A 21,940-nucleotide genomic window follows, 5' to 3' on the forward strand; every position below is an offset into this window, starting at 1 on the left:
AACCCTTTTTCATTTACCTGAGAGCCAATGGCTGAGCAGCATTATTTTAGGACAACAAGGAAGGAGTTTTCTATCATTGATCCAGAGCACCCTACTGAACAGTCAATGCATTCAACTAAGTTTAGGATAACAAGAACATGTCCCAGTCATTAGGCACACTAGATCATTCTATGAAATGGCTGCTATCAGCAAAATCACTCTTGTCTCTTCCAGGCTTTACAGACTGACTGCTGTAGTCTACCAGGTTTCACTACAGCCCCAGAACAATCAAAGGCCTTTTTTCTCTCTCTCTCTCTCTCTCTCTCTCTCTCTCTCTCTCTCCCCACCTCTCTCCCCACCTCTCTTGGTCTCTCTCTCTCTCTTTCTCTCTCTCTTTCTCTCTCTCTCTCTCTCCCTCTCTCCCCACCCCTCTCCCCACCTCTCTTGGTCTCTCTCTCTCTCCCTCTACTCCCCCTCACTCTATCCCTCTCTCTCTACTCCCCCTCACTCTCTATCCCTCTCTCCCTCTCCCTCTACCCACCCCTCACTCCCTCTCCCCTCTCTCTACCCACCCCTCTCTCTCTACCCACCCCTCTCTCTACCCACCCCCTCTCTCCTCTCTCTACCCCCCCTCTCTCAACCCCCTCTCTCTCTACCCACCCCTCACTCTCTATCCCTCTCTCTCTCTCTCTCTCCCTCTCTCTACCCCCTCTCTCAACCCCCCTCACTCTCTATCCCTCTCTCTCCCTCTCTCTCTACCCTCTCTCTCTACCCCCCTCTCTCTCAACCCCCCTCTCTCTACTCCCCCTCACTCTCTATCTCTCTCTCCCTCTCTCTCTACCCCCTCACTCTCTATCCCTCTCTCTCCCTCTCTCTACCCCCCTCTCTCAACCCCCCTCTCTCTCTACCCACCCCTCACTCTCTATCCCTCTCTCTCCCTCTCTCTCTACCCCCCTCTCTCTACCCCCTCTCTCTACTCCCCCTCACTCTCTATCTCCCTCTCCCTCTACCCACCCCTCACTCTCTATCCCTCTCTCTCCCTCTCCCTCTCTCTACCCACCCCCCTCTCTACTCCCCCTCACTCTCTATCCCTCTCTCCCTCTCCCTCTACCCACCCTCACTCTCTATCCCTCTCTCTACCCCCTCTCTCTCAACCCCCTCTCTCTCTACCCACCCCTCACTCTCTATCCCTCTCTCTCTCTCTCCCTCTCCCTCTCTCTACTTCCATCCTAGGTACCACTACCCAGTTCCAAAGATCTTCTATGTCCAGTTGTCTGTGGGCACTAATGAGTTTATTGGAGAGGGCCGGACTCGCCAGGCAGCCCGTCACAACGCCGCCATGAAGGCCCTGCAAGCCCTCCGCAATGAACCCATACCTGAACGACCACCTCAGGTAACTATGGGCACGGACACACACATACACTCACACAGGCACATGGACACACATGGAGAAACACACACACGTGGACACACAAAAAATCTAACTGCCCCTAATGTTGTATGTTTACCTCCTTCCCCCTAATTCTGATTGTGTCCTCAGGGCTACCAGAGTAGAGGTCCATTCAGTGTGTCCTCAGGGCTACCAGAGTAGAGGTCCATTCAGTGTGTCCTCAGGGCTACCAGAGTAGAGGTCCATTCAGTGTGTCCTCAGGGCTACCAGAGTAGAGGTCCATTCAGTGTGTCCTCAGGGCTACCAGAGTAGAGGTTAATCCAGATTGTGTCCTCAGGGCTACCAGAGTAGAGGTTAATCCAGATTGTGTCCTCAGGGCTACCAGAATAGAGGTTAATCCAGATTGTGTCCTCAGGGCTACCAGAGTAGAGGTCCATTCAGTGTGTCCTCAGGGCTACCAGAGTAGAGGTCCATTCAGTGTGTCCTCAGGGCTACCAGAGTAGAGGTCCATTCAGTGTGTCCTCAGGGCTACCAGAGTAGAGGTCCATTCAGTGTGTCCTCAACCGACCTTTCAATGGTCTACTTCAGGAACACTGCCAAAGGTAACCTGGTTGCCCTATGGTGACCCTACTCTCACCCCCACGATGTCCTCAAAGAAACGAGTGCATGCTGAAACCTTGTCCTGCCAATAAACATGAACTATTAAAGAGTGTGATACTATCTCCTCTCCTAAGTGAATCGACCACCTTATCAGCTTTCAGCAGAAACGACCCAAACCCACCACAACCCAATTACTGTGATGTATTATTCAACCTGCTTTGTGTGTGTGTGTGTCACAATCTTTTTTTTTGTTTTAACCTGCACTTGGTGGTCTCCCTCCCTCCCTCCCTCCCTCCCTCCCTCCCTCCCTCCCTCCCTCCCTCTCTGTCTCTCTGTCTCTGTCTCTGTCTCTCTCTCTCTCTCTCTCTCTCTCTCTCTCTCTCTCCTCTCTCTCTCTCTCTCTCTCTCTGTCTCCCTCCCCCTCCCTCCCTCACTCACTCACTCACTCACTCACTCACTCACTCACTCACTCACTCACTCACTCACTCACTCACTCACTCACTCACTCACCACCCCTCTCTGTCTCTCTGTCTCTCTCTCTCTCTCTCTCTCTGTCTCTCTCTCTCTCTCTCTCTCTCTCTCTCTCTCTCTCCCCCTCCCTCCCTCCCTCCCTCCCTCTCCCTACATTGTCTTCTTTCTTGTCACTGTGTCCTTCTATCCAGCCTGAGGCAGGGCTTATAATTCTTTATCTTTCTCCACCGGAAATCACAGGGCCCCCGGAACCCCCTCAGCCTGGCAGAGCTGCTGGTTATTTAAAACGCTTTGCCTGCTCACTACCGCACTGTGTCTGTGTGTGTGTGTGTCTGTGTGTGTGTGTGTGTGTTCCGTCTGTCTCTATTGTGGTTTCGTGTTCATAAATAAGCTCTTTGTCAACTGCTTCTTCAGTGTCTTGCTTTACAAATTGAGTAACACTGTGTGTGTGTGTGTCTGTGTGTGTGTGTCTGTGTGTGTGTGTGTGTGTGTGTGTGTGTCTGTGTGTGTGTGTGTCTACTTCAACTTTATTGCGTTCTTGTTTCTAGAACCGTGTGTGTTTACATGTACGAGCATGTGTGTGTGTGTGTGGTGTGGTGTGTGTGTGTGTGTGTGTGTGTGTGTGTGTGTGTGTGTGTGTGTGTGTGTGTGTGTGTGTGGTGTGGTGTGGTGTGTGTGTGTGTGTATACAGCTCAGGTTACCCCTATCCTCACAGATCACTGTGGCATGTTGTTACCCCTAACCTCACAGATCACTGTGGCATGTTGTTACCCCTAACCTCACAGATCACTGTGACCCCTAACCTCACAGATCACTGTGACCCCTAACCTCACAGATCACTGTGACCCCTAACCTCACAGATCACTGTGACCCCTAACCTCACAGATCACTGTGACCCCTAACCTCACAGATCACTGTGACCCCTAACCTCACAGATCACTGTGACCCCTAACCTCACAGATCACTGTGACCCCTAACCTCACAGATCACTGTGACCCCTAACCTCACAGATCACTGTGACCCCTAACCTCACAGATCACTGTGACCCCTAACCTCACAGATCACTGTTCCACTAATGAGTCTGAAAAGGTTCAGACATGTTTAATGTTGAATACTTATGTGATGTTCTAACTGGGTAATTTCATGTGTCTGAGTTATTAGTGTTCAAACAGGCAGAAATCCATCCAGTAGGACGTACTACTGTGGTAAAGTCTCTCTCAGTAGGACTGTGGTAAAGTCTCTCTGAGTACTACTGTGGTAAAGTCTCTCTCAGTAGGACTGTGGTAAAGTCTCTCTCAGTAGTACTGTGGTAAAGTCTCTCTCAGTAGTACTGTGGTAAAGTCTCTCTCAGTATGACGTAGTACTGTGGTAAAGTCTCTCTCAGTACTACTGTGGTAAAGTCTCTCTCAGTAGTATTGTGGTAAAGTCCCTCTCAGTAGTACTGTGGTAAAGTCCCTCTCAGTAGTACTGTGGTAAAGTCTCTCTCGGTACTACTGTGGTAAAGTATCTCTCAGTAGTACTGTGGTAAAGTATCTCTCAGTAGTACTGTGGTAAAGTCTCTCTCAGTAGTACTGTGGTAAAGTCTCTGTCAGTAGTACTGTGGTAAAGTCTCTCTCAGTAGTACTGTGGTAAAGTCTCTCTCAGTAGTACTGTGGTAAAGTCTCTCTCAGTAGTACTGTGGTAAAGTCTCCCTCAGTAGTACTGTGGTAAAGTCTCTCTCAGTATGACGTAGTACTGGGGTAAAGTCTCTCCCAGTAGTACTGTGGTAAAGTATCTCCCAGTAGTACTGTGGTAAAGTCTCTCCCAGTAGTACTGTGGTAAAGTATCTCTCAGTGTGATGTAGTACTGTGGTAAAGTCTCTCCCAGTAGTACTGTGGTAAAGTATCTCTCAGTGTGATGTAGTACTGTGGTAAAGTCTCTCTCAGTAGTACTGTGGTAAAGTCTCTCTCAGTAGTACTGTGGTAAAGTCTCTCTCAGTATGATGTAGTACTGTGGTAAAGTCCCTCTCAGTAGTACTGTGGTAAAGTCCCTCTCAGTAGTACTGTGGTAAAGTCTCTCCCAGTAGTACTGTGGTAAAGTCTCTCTCAGTACTACTGTGGTAAAGTCTCTCTGAGTACTACTGTGGTAAAGTCTCTCTCAGTAGTACTGTGGTAAAGTCTCTCTCAGTAGTACTGTGGTAAAGTCTCTCTCAGTACTACTGTGGTAAAGTCTCTCTCAGTATGACGTAGTACTGTGGTAAAGTCTCTCCCAGTAGTACTGTGGTAAAGTCTCTCTCAGTTGTACTGTGGTAAAGTCTCTCTCTCAGTAGTACTGTGGTAAAGTCTCTCTCCCAGTAGTACTGTGGTAAAGTCTCTCTCAGTAGTACTGTGGTAAAGTCTCTCTCAGTAGTACTGTGGTAAAGTCTCTCCCAGTAGTACTGTGATAAAGTCTCTCTCTCAGTATGATGTAGTACTGTGGTAAAGTCTCTCTCAGTGTGACGTAGTACTGTGGTAAAGTCTCTCTCTCAGTGTGATGTAGTACTGTGGTAAAGTCTCTCTCTCAGTGTGATGTAGTACTGTGGTAAAGTCTCTCTCAGTAGTACTGTGGTAAAGTCTCTCCCAGTAGTACTGTGGTAAAGTCTCTCTCTCAGTGTGATGTAGTACTGTGGTAAAGTCTCTCTCTCAGTAGTACTGTGGTAAAGTATCTCCCAGTAGTACTGTGGTAAAGTATCTCTCAGTATGACGTAGTACTGTGGTAAAGTATCTATCAGTAGTACTGTGGTAAAGTATCTATCAGTAGTACTGTGGTAAAGTCTCTCTCTCAGTAGTACTGTGGTAAAGTCCCTCTCAGTAGTACTGTGGTAAAGTCTCTCTCAGTAGTACTGTGGTAAAGTCTCTCCCAGTAGTACTGTGGTAAAGTATCTCTCAGTATGACGTAGTACTGTGGTAAAGTATCTATCAGTAGTACTGTGGTAAAGTCTCTCTCAGTATGACGTAGTACTGTGGTAAAGTCTCTCCCAGTAGTACTGTGGTAAAGTATCTCCCAGTAGTACTGTGGTAAAGTCTCTCCCAGTAGTACTGTGGTAAAGTATCTCCCAGTAGTACTGTGGTTAAGTCTCTCTCAGTAGTATTGTGGTAAAGTCTCTCTCAGTATGATGTAGTACTGTGGTAAAGTCTCTCTCTCAGTAGTACTGTGGTAAAGTATCTCTCAGTAGTACTGTGGTAAAGTCCCTCTCAGTAGTACTGTGGTAAAGTCCCTCTCAGTAGTACTGTGGTAAAGTATCTCTCAGTAGTACTGTGGTAAAGTATCTCTCAGTAGTACTGTGGTAAAGTCCCTCTCTCAGTCTGACGTAGTACTGTGGTAAAGTATCTCCCAGTAGTACTGTGGTAAAGTATCTTTCAGTAGTACTGTGGTAAAGTCTCTCTCAGTAGTACTGTGGTAAAGTCCCTCTCAGTAGTACTGTGGTAAAGTCCCTCTCAGTAGTACTGTGGTAAAGTCTCTCTCAGTAGTACTGTGGTAAAGTCCCTCTCAGTAGTACTGTGGTAAAGTATCTCCCAGTAGTACTGTGGTTAAGTCTCTCTCAGTAGTATTGTGGTAAAGTCTCTCTCAGTATGATGTAGTACTGTGGTAAAGTCTCTCTCTCAGTAGTACTGTGGTAAAGTCCCTCTCAGTAGTACTGTGGTAAAGTCCCTCAGTAGTACTGTGGTAAAGTCCCTCTCAGTATGACGTAGTACTGTGGTAAAGTCTCTCTCTCAGTAGTACTGTGGTAAAGTCTCTCTCAGTAGTACTGTGGTAAAGTCTCTCTCAGTAGTACTGTGGTAAAGTCTCTCTCAGTAGTACTGTGGTAAAGTCTCTCTCTCAGGAGTACTGTGGTAAAGTCTCTCCCAGTAGTACTGTGGTAAAGTCTCTCAGTAGTACTGTGGTAAAGTCTCTCTCAGTAGTACTGTGGTAAAGTATCTCTCAGTAGTACTGTGGTAAAGTATCTCTCAGTATGATGTAGTACTGTGGTAAAGTCTCTCTCAGTAGTACTGTGGTGAAGTCTCTATCAGTAGTACTGTGGTAAAGTCTCTCTCATGTGGCTCTACTGGCATTACATTTTACAGACAGAGGAAGGGCTGGCAAGGCCTGGCTGAATGAAGGCCTGGCTGAATGAAGGCCTGGCTGAATGAAGGCCTGGCTGAATGAAGGCCTGGCTGAATGAAGGCCTGGCTGAATGAAGGGCTGGCTGAATGAAGGCCTGGCTGAATGAAGGGCTGGCTGAATGAAGGCCTGGCTGAATGAAGGGCTGTCTGAATGAAGGCCTGGCTGAATGAAGGCCTGGCTGAATGAAGGGCTGGCTGAATGAAGGGCTGGCTGAATGAAGGCCTGGCTGAATGAAGGGCTGTCTGAATGAAGGCCTGGCTGAATGAAGGCCTGGCTGAATGAAGGGCTGGCTGAATGAAGGCCTGGCTGAATGAAGGGAGGGAGGGAGGGAGGGAGGGAGGGAGGGAGGGAGGGAGGGGAGACAGACAGACAGACAGACAGACAGACAGACAGACAGACAGACAGACAGGGAGGGAGGGAGGGAGGGAGGGGTCAGATACTGACTGTTTTTCCCAGCAGCATTGAGGAGTCAGATACTGAGCTCTCTCCTCCCTCCCTCCCTGTCTGTCTCCCTCCCTCCCTGTCTGTCTGTCTCCTCCCTCCCTGTCTGTCTCCCTGTCTCCCTCCTTCCCTGTCTGTCTCCCTGTCTCCCTCCCTGTCTGTCTGTCTCCCTGTCTGTCTCCCTGTCTCCCTCCCTGTCTGTCTGTCTGTCTCCCTGTCTGTCTCCCTCCCTGTCTGTCTCCCTCCCTGTCTGTCTCCCTCCCTCCCCTCCTCCCTCCCTCCCTCCCTCCCTCCCTCCCTCCCTCCCTGTCTGTCTCCCTGTCTGTCTCCCTGTCTGTCTCCCTGTCTCCCTCCCTCCCTCCCTGTCTCCCTGTCTGTCTCCCTGTCTCCTTCCCTCCCTACCTCCCACCCTCCCTCCCACATATCATATTATGCCTGGAGCAGTCAGGACACTGTTTGGCCGACACCCACCCTGTATGTTTATGAGAGAAAGAACAAAATCATTGTTTTTGGAGGGAAAGTGTTGCCATGAGAAATGTCGGTTGGATGTTGTACAGTTAAAGTAGAGGACTGGACTATTTCCTGTTACAGGTCTTCAACACGCCAGAGTTTCCTGATGACAACAGACTAAACTACTAGAACACTCTGCTCTGCTCTCTGAGAACATATTCTGTTTGTTGTGTTCCCGAAACCTTTACAAAAAAAACTACATTTTTATTGATACCAATCATGGGAAACAACAGCAGTAGACATTATTGGTACGGTTTGGTACATTTTAGATACAGTTACAAATGATGCAACCCTCCCTTCCCCAAATGGTGTTCTAATGTTCTTTTCTGTTGTTCTAGAGCCCAAATGGTGTTCTAATGTTCTGTTCTGTTGTTCTATGATGTTCTAGAGCCCAAAGGCATCATTTGTAACCATGTAAATTTCACACTACATTTCTGAACAGTCTACACACGTACAAATATATTGATGTTTATTAACTTAGCATACGCCATACCTACGCATGTTTTATAAATCAGACCTGTCCTAAAACTGTGTGAACAGAATGAAATCCCCTGGAGAACTCCTCCATTCACCCTTCATGGTGACAGTAATGCCCTTATTGTTATAATTTGGAACTATTGGCACTTGGCCACGGCCTGCAAAAGACTGTTTTTAATATTTACTTTATCAATAGATTATTGGGTTTCTATGTCCTGCCTTGGTATTGGCTCTGATATTAACTAGACTATGATGTCATGCTCCTATCCTGCCTTGGTATTGGCTCTGAGATTAACTAGACTATGATGTCATGCTCCTATCCTGCCTTGGTATTGGCTCTGAGATTAAATTGGCTATGATGTCACACTCCTGTCCTGCCTTGGTATTGGCTCTGAGATTAAATGGGCTATGATGTCACACTCCTGTCCTGCCTTGGTATTGGCTCTGAGATTAAATGGGTTATGATGTCACACTCCTATCCTGCCTTGGTATTGGCTCTGAGATTAAATGGGATATGATGTCACACTCCTGTCCTGCCTTGGTATTGGCTCTGAGATTAACTATACTATGATGTCACGCTCCTATCCTGCCTTGGTATTGGCTCTGAGATTAACTAGACTATGATGTCACACTCCTATCCTGCCTTGGTATTGGCTCTGAGATTAAATGGGCTATGATGTCACACTCCTATCCTGCCTTGGTATTGACTCTGAGATTAAATGGGCTATGATGTCACGCTCCTATCGCACAGGAATACGGTAGCCTACACACACCGTCAAATATTTTACATCCGGTCAATTTACTTGACTTTTTATTTGTATCACCACTGATATTCATTACTGCATTGTTGGGAAAGGCATTTCACTGTACTTGTGCACATGACAATAAAACGACTTCAAACTTGATACATACAGAGCCTTCGGAAAGTATTCAGACCCCTTGACTTTTTACACGTCTTGGTGTACGTTACGGCCTTGTTCTAAAATATATTTTTTATTTTTTATTATCCACATCAATCTACACACAATACCCCCAAAATGACAAAGCGAAAACAGGTTTAAATATTATTTCGCAAATGTATTTAGGTAAAAAAACAAAAACATTATTTACAAGTATTCAGACCCTTTGCTATGAGACTCAAAATTGAGCTCAGGTGCATCCTGTTTCTGATCATCCTTGAGATGTTTCTACAACTTGATTGGAATCCACCTGTGGTAAACTCAATTGATTGGACATGATTTGGAAAGGCACACACCTGTCTATATAAGGTCCCACAGTTGACAGTGCACGTCAGAGCAAAAACAAAGCCACGAGGTCAAAGGAATTGTCTGTAGAGCTCAGAGACAGGATTGTGTCGAGGCACAGATCTGGGGAAGGCTACTAAAACATTTCTGGCCTCCATCATTCTTAAATGGAAGGAGTTTGGAACCACTAAGACTCTTCCTAGAGCTGGCCGCCCGGCCAAACTGAGCAATCGGGGGAGAAGGGCCTTGGTCAGGGAGGTGACTGTGGTTGGCCGGGCGCAACGCCCGCCGATACCGGCGCCAGGTGTTTCCTCCAACATGGTGGTGCGGCTGGTGTGTCAAGAAGCATTGGGGCTGGGCAGGGTCGTGTTTCGGGTTAACGCGTGGCTCTCGACCTTCGCCTCTCGTGAGTTGCAGCGTCTGTAACTGCCAGTTGGAAATCACGAATTTGAGGAGAAAAGGGGGGGGTAGAAAGTCCCCCATTTCCTTGCCAGCTTGCAATACCATATTTCAACCACTAGTATAGGTTTATACATAATAAAACGTCACTGGGAGGTGAGCACATTCTCACGTAAAAATTACATTTCTATAAATGCCAACAGTTTGCGTGAAAACTGGCGCACGCACATGTTGGGGTGTATTTTGTACGTTATATATGAGGCCCCTGAGGAGCAGAAGGAGGTCAAGTAACTAGCTAACGTTAGCTATTAGCCGTGTACAAGGCCAGGGGATTGTTTGAAAGAGAAACTCACATCTACTAGCTATGAGAGATAGTGTACTCCCTTATTTCTGCTTATCATCGCCTGGTATAAAATGACACCAATGCCCTGCTAGCTGATTTACTTTTCCACTGTCGAAGCTGTTTCCTGAAGCATTCTGTCCTGTTCTGAAAGAACTCCCTGTGAATATCGTCATGCTGTGGATGTTTGGTCAGAATGTGTTTTTGTCATTTGTTTGTTTTTGAGAGATTCATTACTAAGCACTTCCCCGCGACACAAAACACTTTGAGGGAGCTCCTCAATAATTCTCAACGTTTGTTTGAAAGAGAGAGAATCTCATCGGTGTATTGGCCTTTCATGACGATTGAGCTCAGTGAGAACTTGTTGCGAGCGTGAGTCCATTTGGCGAGTGGGAATGACAAGTCAGTTAAGAACAAATTCTTATTTACAATGAGCCCTGAGGAGCAGGAGGAGCTGGATGAGGGGAGTTCTCATGTTCTGTTCTAGAGCCCCGAGGAGCAGGATGAGGGGAGTTCTCATGTTCTGTTGTTCTAGAGCCCTGAGGAGCTGGATGAGGGGAGTTCTCATGTTCTGTTGTTCTAGAGCCCTGAGGAGCTGGATGAGGGGAGTTCTCATGTTCTGTTGTTCTAGAGCCCTGAGGAGCTGGATGAGGAGAGTTCTCATGTTCTGTTCTAGATCCCCGAGGAGCAGGAGGAGCTGGATGAGGGGAGTTCTCATGTTCTGTTCTAGAGCCCCGAGGAGCAGGATGAGGGGAGTTCTCATGTTCTGTTGTTCTAGAGCCCTGAGGAGCTGGATGAGGGGAGTTCTCATGTTCTGTTGTTCTAGAGCCCTGAGGAGCTGGATGAGGGGAGTTCTCATGTTCTGTTGTTCTAGAGCCCTGAGGAGCTGGATGAGGAGAGTTCTCATGTTCTGTTGTTCTAGAGCCCTGAGGAGCAGGAGGAGGTGGATGAGGGGAGTTCTCATGTTCTGTTGTTCTAGAGCCCTGAGGAGCAGGAGGAGGTAGATGAGGGGAGTTCTCATGTTCTGTTGTTCTAGAGCCCCGAGGAGCAGAAGGAGGTAGATGAGGGGAGTTCTCATGTTCTCTTGTTCTAGAGCCCTGAGGAGCTGGATGAGGAGAGCTCTCATGTTCTGTTGTTCTAGAGCCCTGAGGAGCAGGAGGAGGTAGATAAGGGTTCTTCTCATGTTCTGTTCTGTTCTTCTAGAGCCCCGAGGAGCAGAAGGAGCTGGATGAGGGGAGTGATGCCTCTAAGTCAGAAATCAGTCTGGTTTACGAGATAGCCCTCAAGAGGAACCTGTCTGTCTGCTTCGAGGTAAGACACGTAACATCGTCATTGTCCCTGTGTGTCTCTGACCAGTAAAACAGTCTCTAAACAGAATCACCCATACAAAACTACCACTACCACTACCACTACAACTACCACTACAACAACCACTACAACTACCACTACAACTACCACTACCACTACGACTACAACTACCACTACAACTACAACTACCACTACAACTACCACTACGACTACCACTACAACTATCACTACAACTACCACTATAACTACCACTACCACTACAACTACCACTACCACTACAACTACCACTACAACTACCACTACAACTACAACTACCACTACGACTACCACTACAACTATCACTACAACTACCACTACAACTACAACTACCACTACCACTACCACTACAACTACAACTACCACTACCACTACGACTACAACTACCACTACAACTACCACTACAACTACCACTACGAATACCACTACAACTACCACTACAACTACCACTACAACTACCACTACCACTACAACTACCACTACCACTACAACTACCACTACCACTACAACTACCACTACCACTACCAACTACCACTACAACTACCACTACAACTACCACTACAACCACTACAACTACCACTACAACTACCACTACAACTACCACTACAACTACCACTACAACTACAACTACCACTACAACTACCACTACAACTACCACTACAACGACTACCACTACAACTACCACTACCACTACAACTATCACTACAACTACCACTACAACTACCACTACAACTACCACTACCACTACAACTACCACTACAACTACAACTACAACTACCACTACGACTACAACTATCACTACGACTACCACTACAACTACCACTACAACTACCACTACAACTACCACTACGACTACCACTACGACTACCACTACGACTACAACTACCACTACGACTACCACTACAACTATCACTACCACGACTACCACACGACTACCACTACGACTACCACTACCACTACGACTACCACTACAACTACAACTACCACTACAACTACCACTACAACTACCACTACGACTACCACTACAACTACAACTACAACTACCACTACCACTACCACTACGACTACCACTACAACTATCACTACAACTACCACTACGACTACCACTACGACTACCACTACAACTACCACTACAACTACCACTACGACTACCACTACAACTACCACTACAACTACCACTACAACTACCACTACAACTACCACTACCACTACAACTACCACTACCACTACAACTACAACTACCACTACAACTACCACTACCACTACAACTACCACTACAACTACCACTACAACTACCACTACAACTACCACTACAACTACCACTACCACTACAACTACCACTACAACTACCACTACCACTACAACTACGACTACCACTACTACTACACCTATCACTACAACTACCACTACGACTACCACTACAACTACCACTACAACTACAACTACCACTACAACTACCACTACCACTACAACTACCACTACAACTACAACTACCACTACAACTACAACTACCACTACAACTACCACTACCACTACAACTACCACTACAACTACCACTACAACTACCACTACAACTACCACTACCACTACAACTACCACTACAACTACCACTACAACTACCACAACTACCACTACCACTACAACTACGACTACCACTACTACTACACCTATCACTACAACTACCACTACGACTACCACTACAACTACCACTACAACTACCACTACAACTACAACTACCACTACAACTACCACTACCACTACAACTACCACTACAACTACAACTACCACTACAACTACAACTACCACTACAACTACCACTACCACTACAACTACCACTACAACTACCACTACAACTACCACTACCACTACGACTACCACTACAACTACCACTACCACTACCACTACAACTACCACTACCACTACAACTACCACTACAACTACCACTACAACTACCACTACCACTACAACTACCACTACAACTACCACTACCACTACGACTACCACTACAACTACCACTACCACTACCACTACTACCACTACCACTACCACTACAACTACCACTACAACTACCACTACCACTACAACTACCACTACCACTACAACTACGACTACAACTACAACTACCACTACAACTACCACTACAACTACCACTACCACTACCACTACAACTATCACTACAACTATCACTACCACTACCACTACCACTACCACTACTACTACACCTATCACTACAACTATCACTACCACTACCACTACCACTACTACTACACCTATCACTACCACTACCACTACTACTACACCTATCACTACCACTACGACTACCACTACAACTACAACTACCACTACCACTACAACAACCACTACCACTACAACTACCACTACCACTACCACTACCACTACCACTACCACTACTACTACACCTATCACTACAACTATCACTACCACTACAACTACAACTACCACTACAACTACCACTACGACTACCACTACCACTACGACTACCACTACAACTACCACTACCACTACAACTACCACTACGACTACCACTACAACTACCACTACCACTACAACTACAACTACCACTACAACTACCACTACAACAACCACTACAACTACCACTACAACTACCACTACCACTACCACTACCACTACAACAACCACTACAACTACCACTACCACTACAACTACCACTACAACAACCACTACAACAACCACTACAACTACCACTACCACTACCACTACCACTACAACTACCACTACAACTACCACTACAACTACCACTACAACTACAACTACAACTACCACTACAACAACCACTACAACTACCACTACCACTACCACTACAACTACCACTACAACAACCACTACAACTACCACTACCACTACAACTACCACTACCACTACCACTACAACTACCACTACCACTACCACTACGACTACCACTACCACTACCACTACAACTACCACTACCACTACCACTACCACTACAACTACCACTACCACTACCACTACGACTACCTATACGACTACCACTACCACTACAACTACCACTACAACTACCACTACCACTACCACTACGACTACCACTACCACTACCACTACAACTACCACTACAACTACCACTACCACTACCACTACCACTACTACCACTACAACTACCACTACAACTACCACTACAACAACCACTACAACTACAACTACCACTACAACTACCACTACAACAACCACTACAACTACCACTACAACTACCACTACAACTACCACTACAACTACCACTACAACTACCACTACAACTACCACTACCACTACAACTACCACTACCACTACAACTACCACTACCACTACAACTACCACTACAACTACCACTACAACTACCACTACAACTACCACTACAACTACCACTACAACTACCACTACAACTACCACTACAACTACCACTACAACTACCACTACAACTACCACTACAACTACCACTACAACTACCACTACCACTACAACTACCACTACAACTACCAACTACACTACCACTACACTACCACTACAACTAACTACAACTACCACTACAACTACCACTACCACTACCACTACCACTACAACTACCAACTACCAACTACCACTACCACTACCACTACCACTACCACTACCACTACCACCACTACACTACCACTACAACTACCACTACCACTACAACTACCACTACAACTACCACTACAACAACTACCACTACAACTACTACAACTACCACTACAACTACACACTACCACTACCACTACAACTACTACAACTACCACTACAACTACACTACCACTACAACTACCACTACAACTACCACTACAACTACCACTACAACTACCACTACAACTACCACTACAACTACCACTACCACTACCACTACAACTACCACTACCACTACAACTACCACTACAACTACCACTACAACTACCACTACCACTACAACACTACCACTACAACTACCACTACCACTACACTACCACTACAACTACCACTACAACTACCACTACAACTACACTACTACCACTACAACTACCACTACAACTACCACTACCAACTACCACCACAACTACAACTACCACTACAACTACCACTACAACTACCACTACCACTACCACTACACTACCACTACAACTACCACTACAACTACCACTACACCACTACCACTACCACCACCACTACCACTACCACTACAACACCACAACTACCACTACCACCACTACCACTACTACCACTACAACTACCACTACAACTACCAACTACCACTACCACTACCACTACAACTACCACTACCACTACCACTACAACTACCACTACCACTACCACCACTACCACTACAACTACCACTACAACTACCACTACCACTACCACTACCACTACAACTACCACTACCACTACAACTACCACTACCACTACTACCACTACCACTACAACTACCACTACTACCACCACTACCACTACAACTACCACTACAACTACTACTACCACTACAACTACCACTACACTACCACTACCACTACAACTACCACTACAACTACAACTACCACTACCACTACCACCACTACCACTACAACCACTACCACTACAACTACCAACTACCACTACAACTACCACTACTACAACACTACCACTACCACTACCACTACCACTACCACTACCACTACAACTACCACTACACTACTACCACTACAACTACCACTACACACCACTACCACTATTACTACACCTACCACTACAACTACCACTACCACTACCACTACCAACTACCACTACAACTACTACTGTAACTACCACTACAACTACCACTAAAACTACCACTACACTACAACCACTACAACATCACTACAACTACCACTACAACTACCACTACCACTACACTACACTACAACCACTACGACTACCACTACCACTACAACTACCACTCACTACCACTACAACTACCACCACTACCACTACCACCACTACTACCACTACCACTACACCACTACCACCAACTACCACTACAACTACCACTACCACTACTAACTACCACTACAACTACCACTACAACTACCACTACCACTACCACTACCACTACAACTACCACTACCACTACCACTACCACTACCACTACCACTCCACCACTACACACTACCACTACCACTACCACTACAACTACCACTACCACTACAACTACCACTACCACACAACTACCACTACAACTACCACTACCACTACCACTAACTACCACTACAACATACCACTACAACTACCACTACTACTAACTAGACACAACTACCACTACAACTACCACTACCAACTACACTACCACTACAACTCCCACCACTACCACTACCACTACAACTACTACCACTACTACACTACCACTACAACCACTACCACTACAACTACCACTACTACCACTACCACTACAACTACCACTACAACTACCACTACACCACTACCACTACCACTACAACTACCACTACCACTACCACTACCACTACCACTACCACACTACCACACTACCACCACTACCACTACCCACTACAACTACCACTACCACCACCACTACCACTACAACTACCAGACGGACCCACTACCACTACCACTACACAGACTACCACTACCACCACACTACCACCACTACCACTACAACTACCACTACAACTACCACTACCACTACCACTACAACTACCACACAACTACCACTACCACTACCACTACCACTACCACTACCACTACAACTACCACTACACTCCCATCACCACTACAGTGGGTGGTATACAACTACCACTACCACTACAACTACACTACAACTACCACTACCACTACCACCACTACTACCACTACAACTACAACTACCACTACAACTACCACTACCACTACTACCACCACTACTACTACCACTACACCACTACACACTACCACTACCACTACAACTACCACTACCACTACAACTACCACTACCACTACAACTACTACAACTACCACTACCACTACAACTACCACTACAACTACCACTACCACTACACTACCACTACCACTACCACTACCACTACAAGAACCACAACACCACTACTACCACTACCACTACAACTACCACTACACCACTACCACTACACTACCACTACAACTACCACTACCACTACACCACTACCACTACCACTACCACTACCAACTACCACTACCACTACCAACTACCACTACCAACTACCACTACCACTACCACTACAACTACCACTACCACTACCACTACAACTACCACAACCACTACCACCACTACCACTACCACTACAACTACCACTACAACTACCACTACAACACCACCACTACACTACCACTACCACCACTACCACTACTACCACTACAACTACCACTACCACTACAACACCACTACCACTACACTACCAACTACCACTACCACTACAACTACCACTACCACTACCACTACTACCACTACCACTACCACTACCACTACCACTACAACTACCACTACAACTACCACTACCACTACCACTACCACTACGACTACCACTACCACTACCACTACAACTACCACTACCAACTACCACTACCAACTACCACTACAACTACCACTACTACCACTACAACTACCACTACAACTACCACTACCAACTACCACTACACTACAACTACTACCACTACGACTACCACTACTACCAACTACCACTACACTACCACTACACCACTACCACTACCACTACACAACTACCACTACAACTACCACTACAACTACCACTACAACTACCACTACCACTACCACTACTACCACTACCACTACCACTACCACTACAACTACCACTACCACTACCACTACCACTACCACTACAACTACCACTACCACCACTACCACTACCACTACCACTACACTACCACTACCACTACAACTACCACTACAACTACCACTACTACTACCACTACCACTACCACTACTACCACTACCACTACCACTACCACACAACTACCACTACCACTACTACCACCACCACTACCACTACCACTACAACCACCACTACACTACCACTACTACCACTACCACTACCACTACCACTACAACTACCACTACCACTACCACTACAACTACCACTACCACTACCACTACCACTACTAACTACCACTACAACTACCACTACACTACCACTACTACCACTACAACTACTACCACTACCACTACCACTACCACTACCACTACAACTACACCACTACCACTACCACAACCACTACAACTACTACCACTACCACTACACCACTACCACTACCACACACCACTACAACACCACTACCACCACTACCTACTACCACTACCACTACCACTACTACCACCACTACAACTACCACTACCACTACCACTACCACTACCACTACCACTACCACTACTACCACTACCACTACCACCACCACTACCACTACCACTACTACTACCACTACCACTACACTACACTACCACTACCACTACCACTACTAACTACCACTACAACTACCACTACACTACCACTACCACTACTACCACCACTACCACTACCACTACACCACTACCACTACAACTACCACTACCACCACCACTACAACTACCACTACCACTACCACTACCACTACAACTACCACTACACCACTACTACCACTACCACTACAACTACCACTACCACACCACTACAACTACCACTACTACCACAACTACCACTACTACTACAACTACCACTACAACTACCACTACACTACTACCACTACCAACTACCACTACAACTACCACTACAACTACCACTACCACTACCACTACAACTACCACTACCACTACTACTACTACCACTACAACTACCACTACCACTACCACTACAACTACCACTACTACCACACTACCACTACCACTACACCACTACCACTACCACTACCACTACCACTACCACAACACCACTACAACTACCACTACCACTACTACCACACTACAACTACCACTACCACTACCACTACAACTACCACTACTACTACCACCACCACTACACTACCACTACCACTACCACTACCACTACTACCACTACCACTACAACTACCACTACAACTACCACTACTACCACTACCACTACCACCACCACTACTACCACTACCACTACCACTACCACCAACCACTACCACCACCACCACACTACCAACTACCACTACCACTACCACTACCACTACCACTACAACTACCACTACCACTACCACCACCACAACTACCACCACCACTACCACTCACTACCACTACCACTACCACTACCACTACCACAACTACCACACTACCACTACCACTACCACCACTACTACCACTACCACTACCACCACCACTACCACCACCACCACTACAACTACCACTACCACACCACACCACTACACCACTACCACTACCACTACACCACTACCACTACCACTACCACCACTACCACCAACACTACCACTACAACTACCACTACCACCACACACCACTACCACTACCAACTACCACTACCACTACCACTACACACTACCAACTACAACTACCACTACCACTACCACTACTACCACTACCACCACAACTACCACTACCACTACCACTACCACTACCACCACAACTACCACCACTACCTACCACTACCACTACACTACCACCACAACTACCACTACCACTACAACTACCACTACCACTACCACCACTACACTACCACCACCACTACCACCACCACCACTACCACTACAACTACCACTACAACTACCACTACCACTACCACTACCACTACCACTACCACTACCACTACCACTACCAACCACCACTACCACCACTACCACTACCACCACGACCACTACAACTACCACTACTACTACCACCACTACCACTACCACCACTACTACCACTACCACTACCACTACACACTACCACTACCAACTACCACTACAACTACCACTACCACTACACTACTACCACTACCACCACTACCACTACCACTACTACCACTACTACCACTACCACCACCACTACCACTACAACTACCACTACCACTACCACTACTACTACCACTACCACTACCACTACCACTACCACTACCACTACCACTACCACTACCACCACTACAACACCACCACTACCACTACCACTACCACTACCACTACCACTACCACCACTACAACTACCACTACCACCACCACTACCACTACCACCACTACCACTACCACTACTACCACTACAACTACCACTACCACTACCACTACCACTACAACTACCACTACCAACTACACCACACTACCACCACTACCACTACCACTACACTACCACTACCACCACTACCACTACCACTACTACCACCACTACCACTACCACTACCACTACTACCACTACCACACTACCACTACACCACTACCACCACACTACCACTACACTACACCACTACCACCACTACCACTACCACTACCACAACCACTACAACTACCACTACCACAACACCACTACCACTACAACTACCACTACCACTACCACTACAACCACCACTACCACTACCACTACTACCACACTACACTACCACTACTACCACTACAACTACCACTACCACTACCACTACAACTACCACTACCACTACTACCACTACCACTACCACCACTACCACTACCACTACTACCACTACCACTACCACTACTACCACTACACACTACCAACCACTACCACTACCACTACACCACTACCAACCACCACTACCACTACCACCACCACTACCACTACAACTACTACCACTACAACTACCACTACCACCACCACTACCAACTACCACTACCACTACTACAACACTACACACTACCACTACCACTACTACCACCACCACTACCACTACTACCACTACCACTACTACCACTACCACTACTACACTACCACCACTACCACTACCACTACACCACTACTACCACTACTACCACTACCACCACTACCACTACACCACTACCACTACCACTACCACTACCACTACCACTACCACTACTACCACTACCACTACCACTACTACCACTACCACAACACCACTACCACTACCACTACCACCACCACTAACTACTACTACCACTACCACTACCACTACACCACCACTACCACTACCACTACTACCACTACCAACTACCACTACCACTACCACTACCACTACCACCACTACACCACTACCACTACAACTACCACTACCACACCACTACCACTACCACCACCACTACCACCACTACCACTACCACTACCACTACCACTACCAACTACCACTACAACTACCACTACCACTACAACTACCACTACCACTACCACCACTACCACTACCACTACTACCACCACTACCACTACCACTACCACTACCACTACCACTACCACTACAACTACCACTACCACTACCACTACCACTACAACCACCACCACAACTACCACTACCACTACAACTACCACTACCACTACAACCACTACAACTACCACTACCACTACCACTACCACTACTACCACTACACTACCACTACACTACCACTACAACACTACTACCACTACCACTACCACCACTACTACACTACCACTACCACTACTACCACTACCACCACCACACACCACTACCACTACAACTACCACCACTACCACTACAA

General features: G+C 46.6%; 1 protein-coding gene across 1 annotated transcript in view; it reads left to right on the top strand.

Annotated features, from left to right (window-relative positions):
- The window catches only part of stau2 (staufen double-stranded RNA binding protein 2), a 546,241-nt gene that overhangs the window by 87,471 nt on the left and 436,830 nt on the right, over positions 1-21,940 (top strand). Inside the window, exons 6-7 of the mRNA XM_065006870.1 lie at positions 1,213-1,372; positions 11,177-11,284. Coding sequence (XP_064862942.1) covers positions 1,213-1,372; positions 11,177-11,284 — 268 coding nt within the window. The remainder of the gene's footprint in view (positions 1-1,212; positions 1,373-11,176; positions 11,285-21,940) is intronic.

The sequence above is a fragment of the Oncorhynchus nerka genome, linkage group LG22, assembly GCF_034236695.1.
Source record: "Oncorhynchus nerka isolate Pitt River linkage group LG22, Oner_Uvic_2.0, whole genome shotgun sequence".
In the NCBI taxonomy this organism is placed as follows: Eukaryota; Metazoa; Chordata; class Actinopteri; order Salmoniformes; family Salmonidae; genus Oncorhynchus; species Oncorhynchus nerka.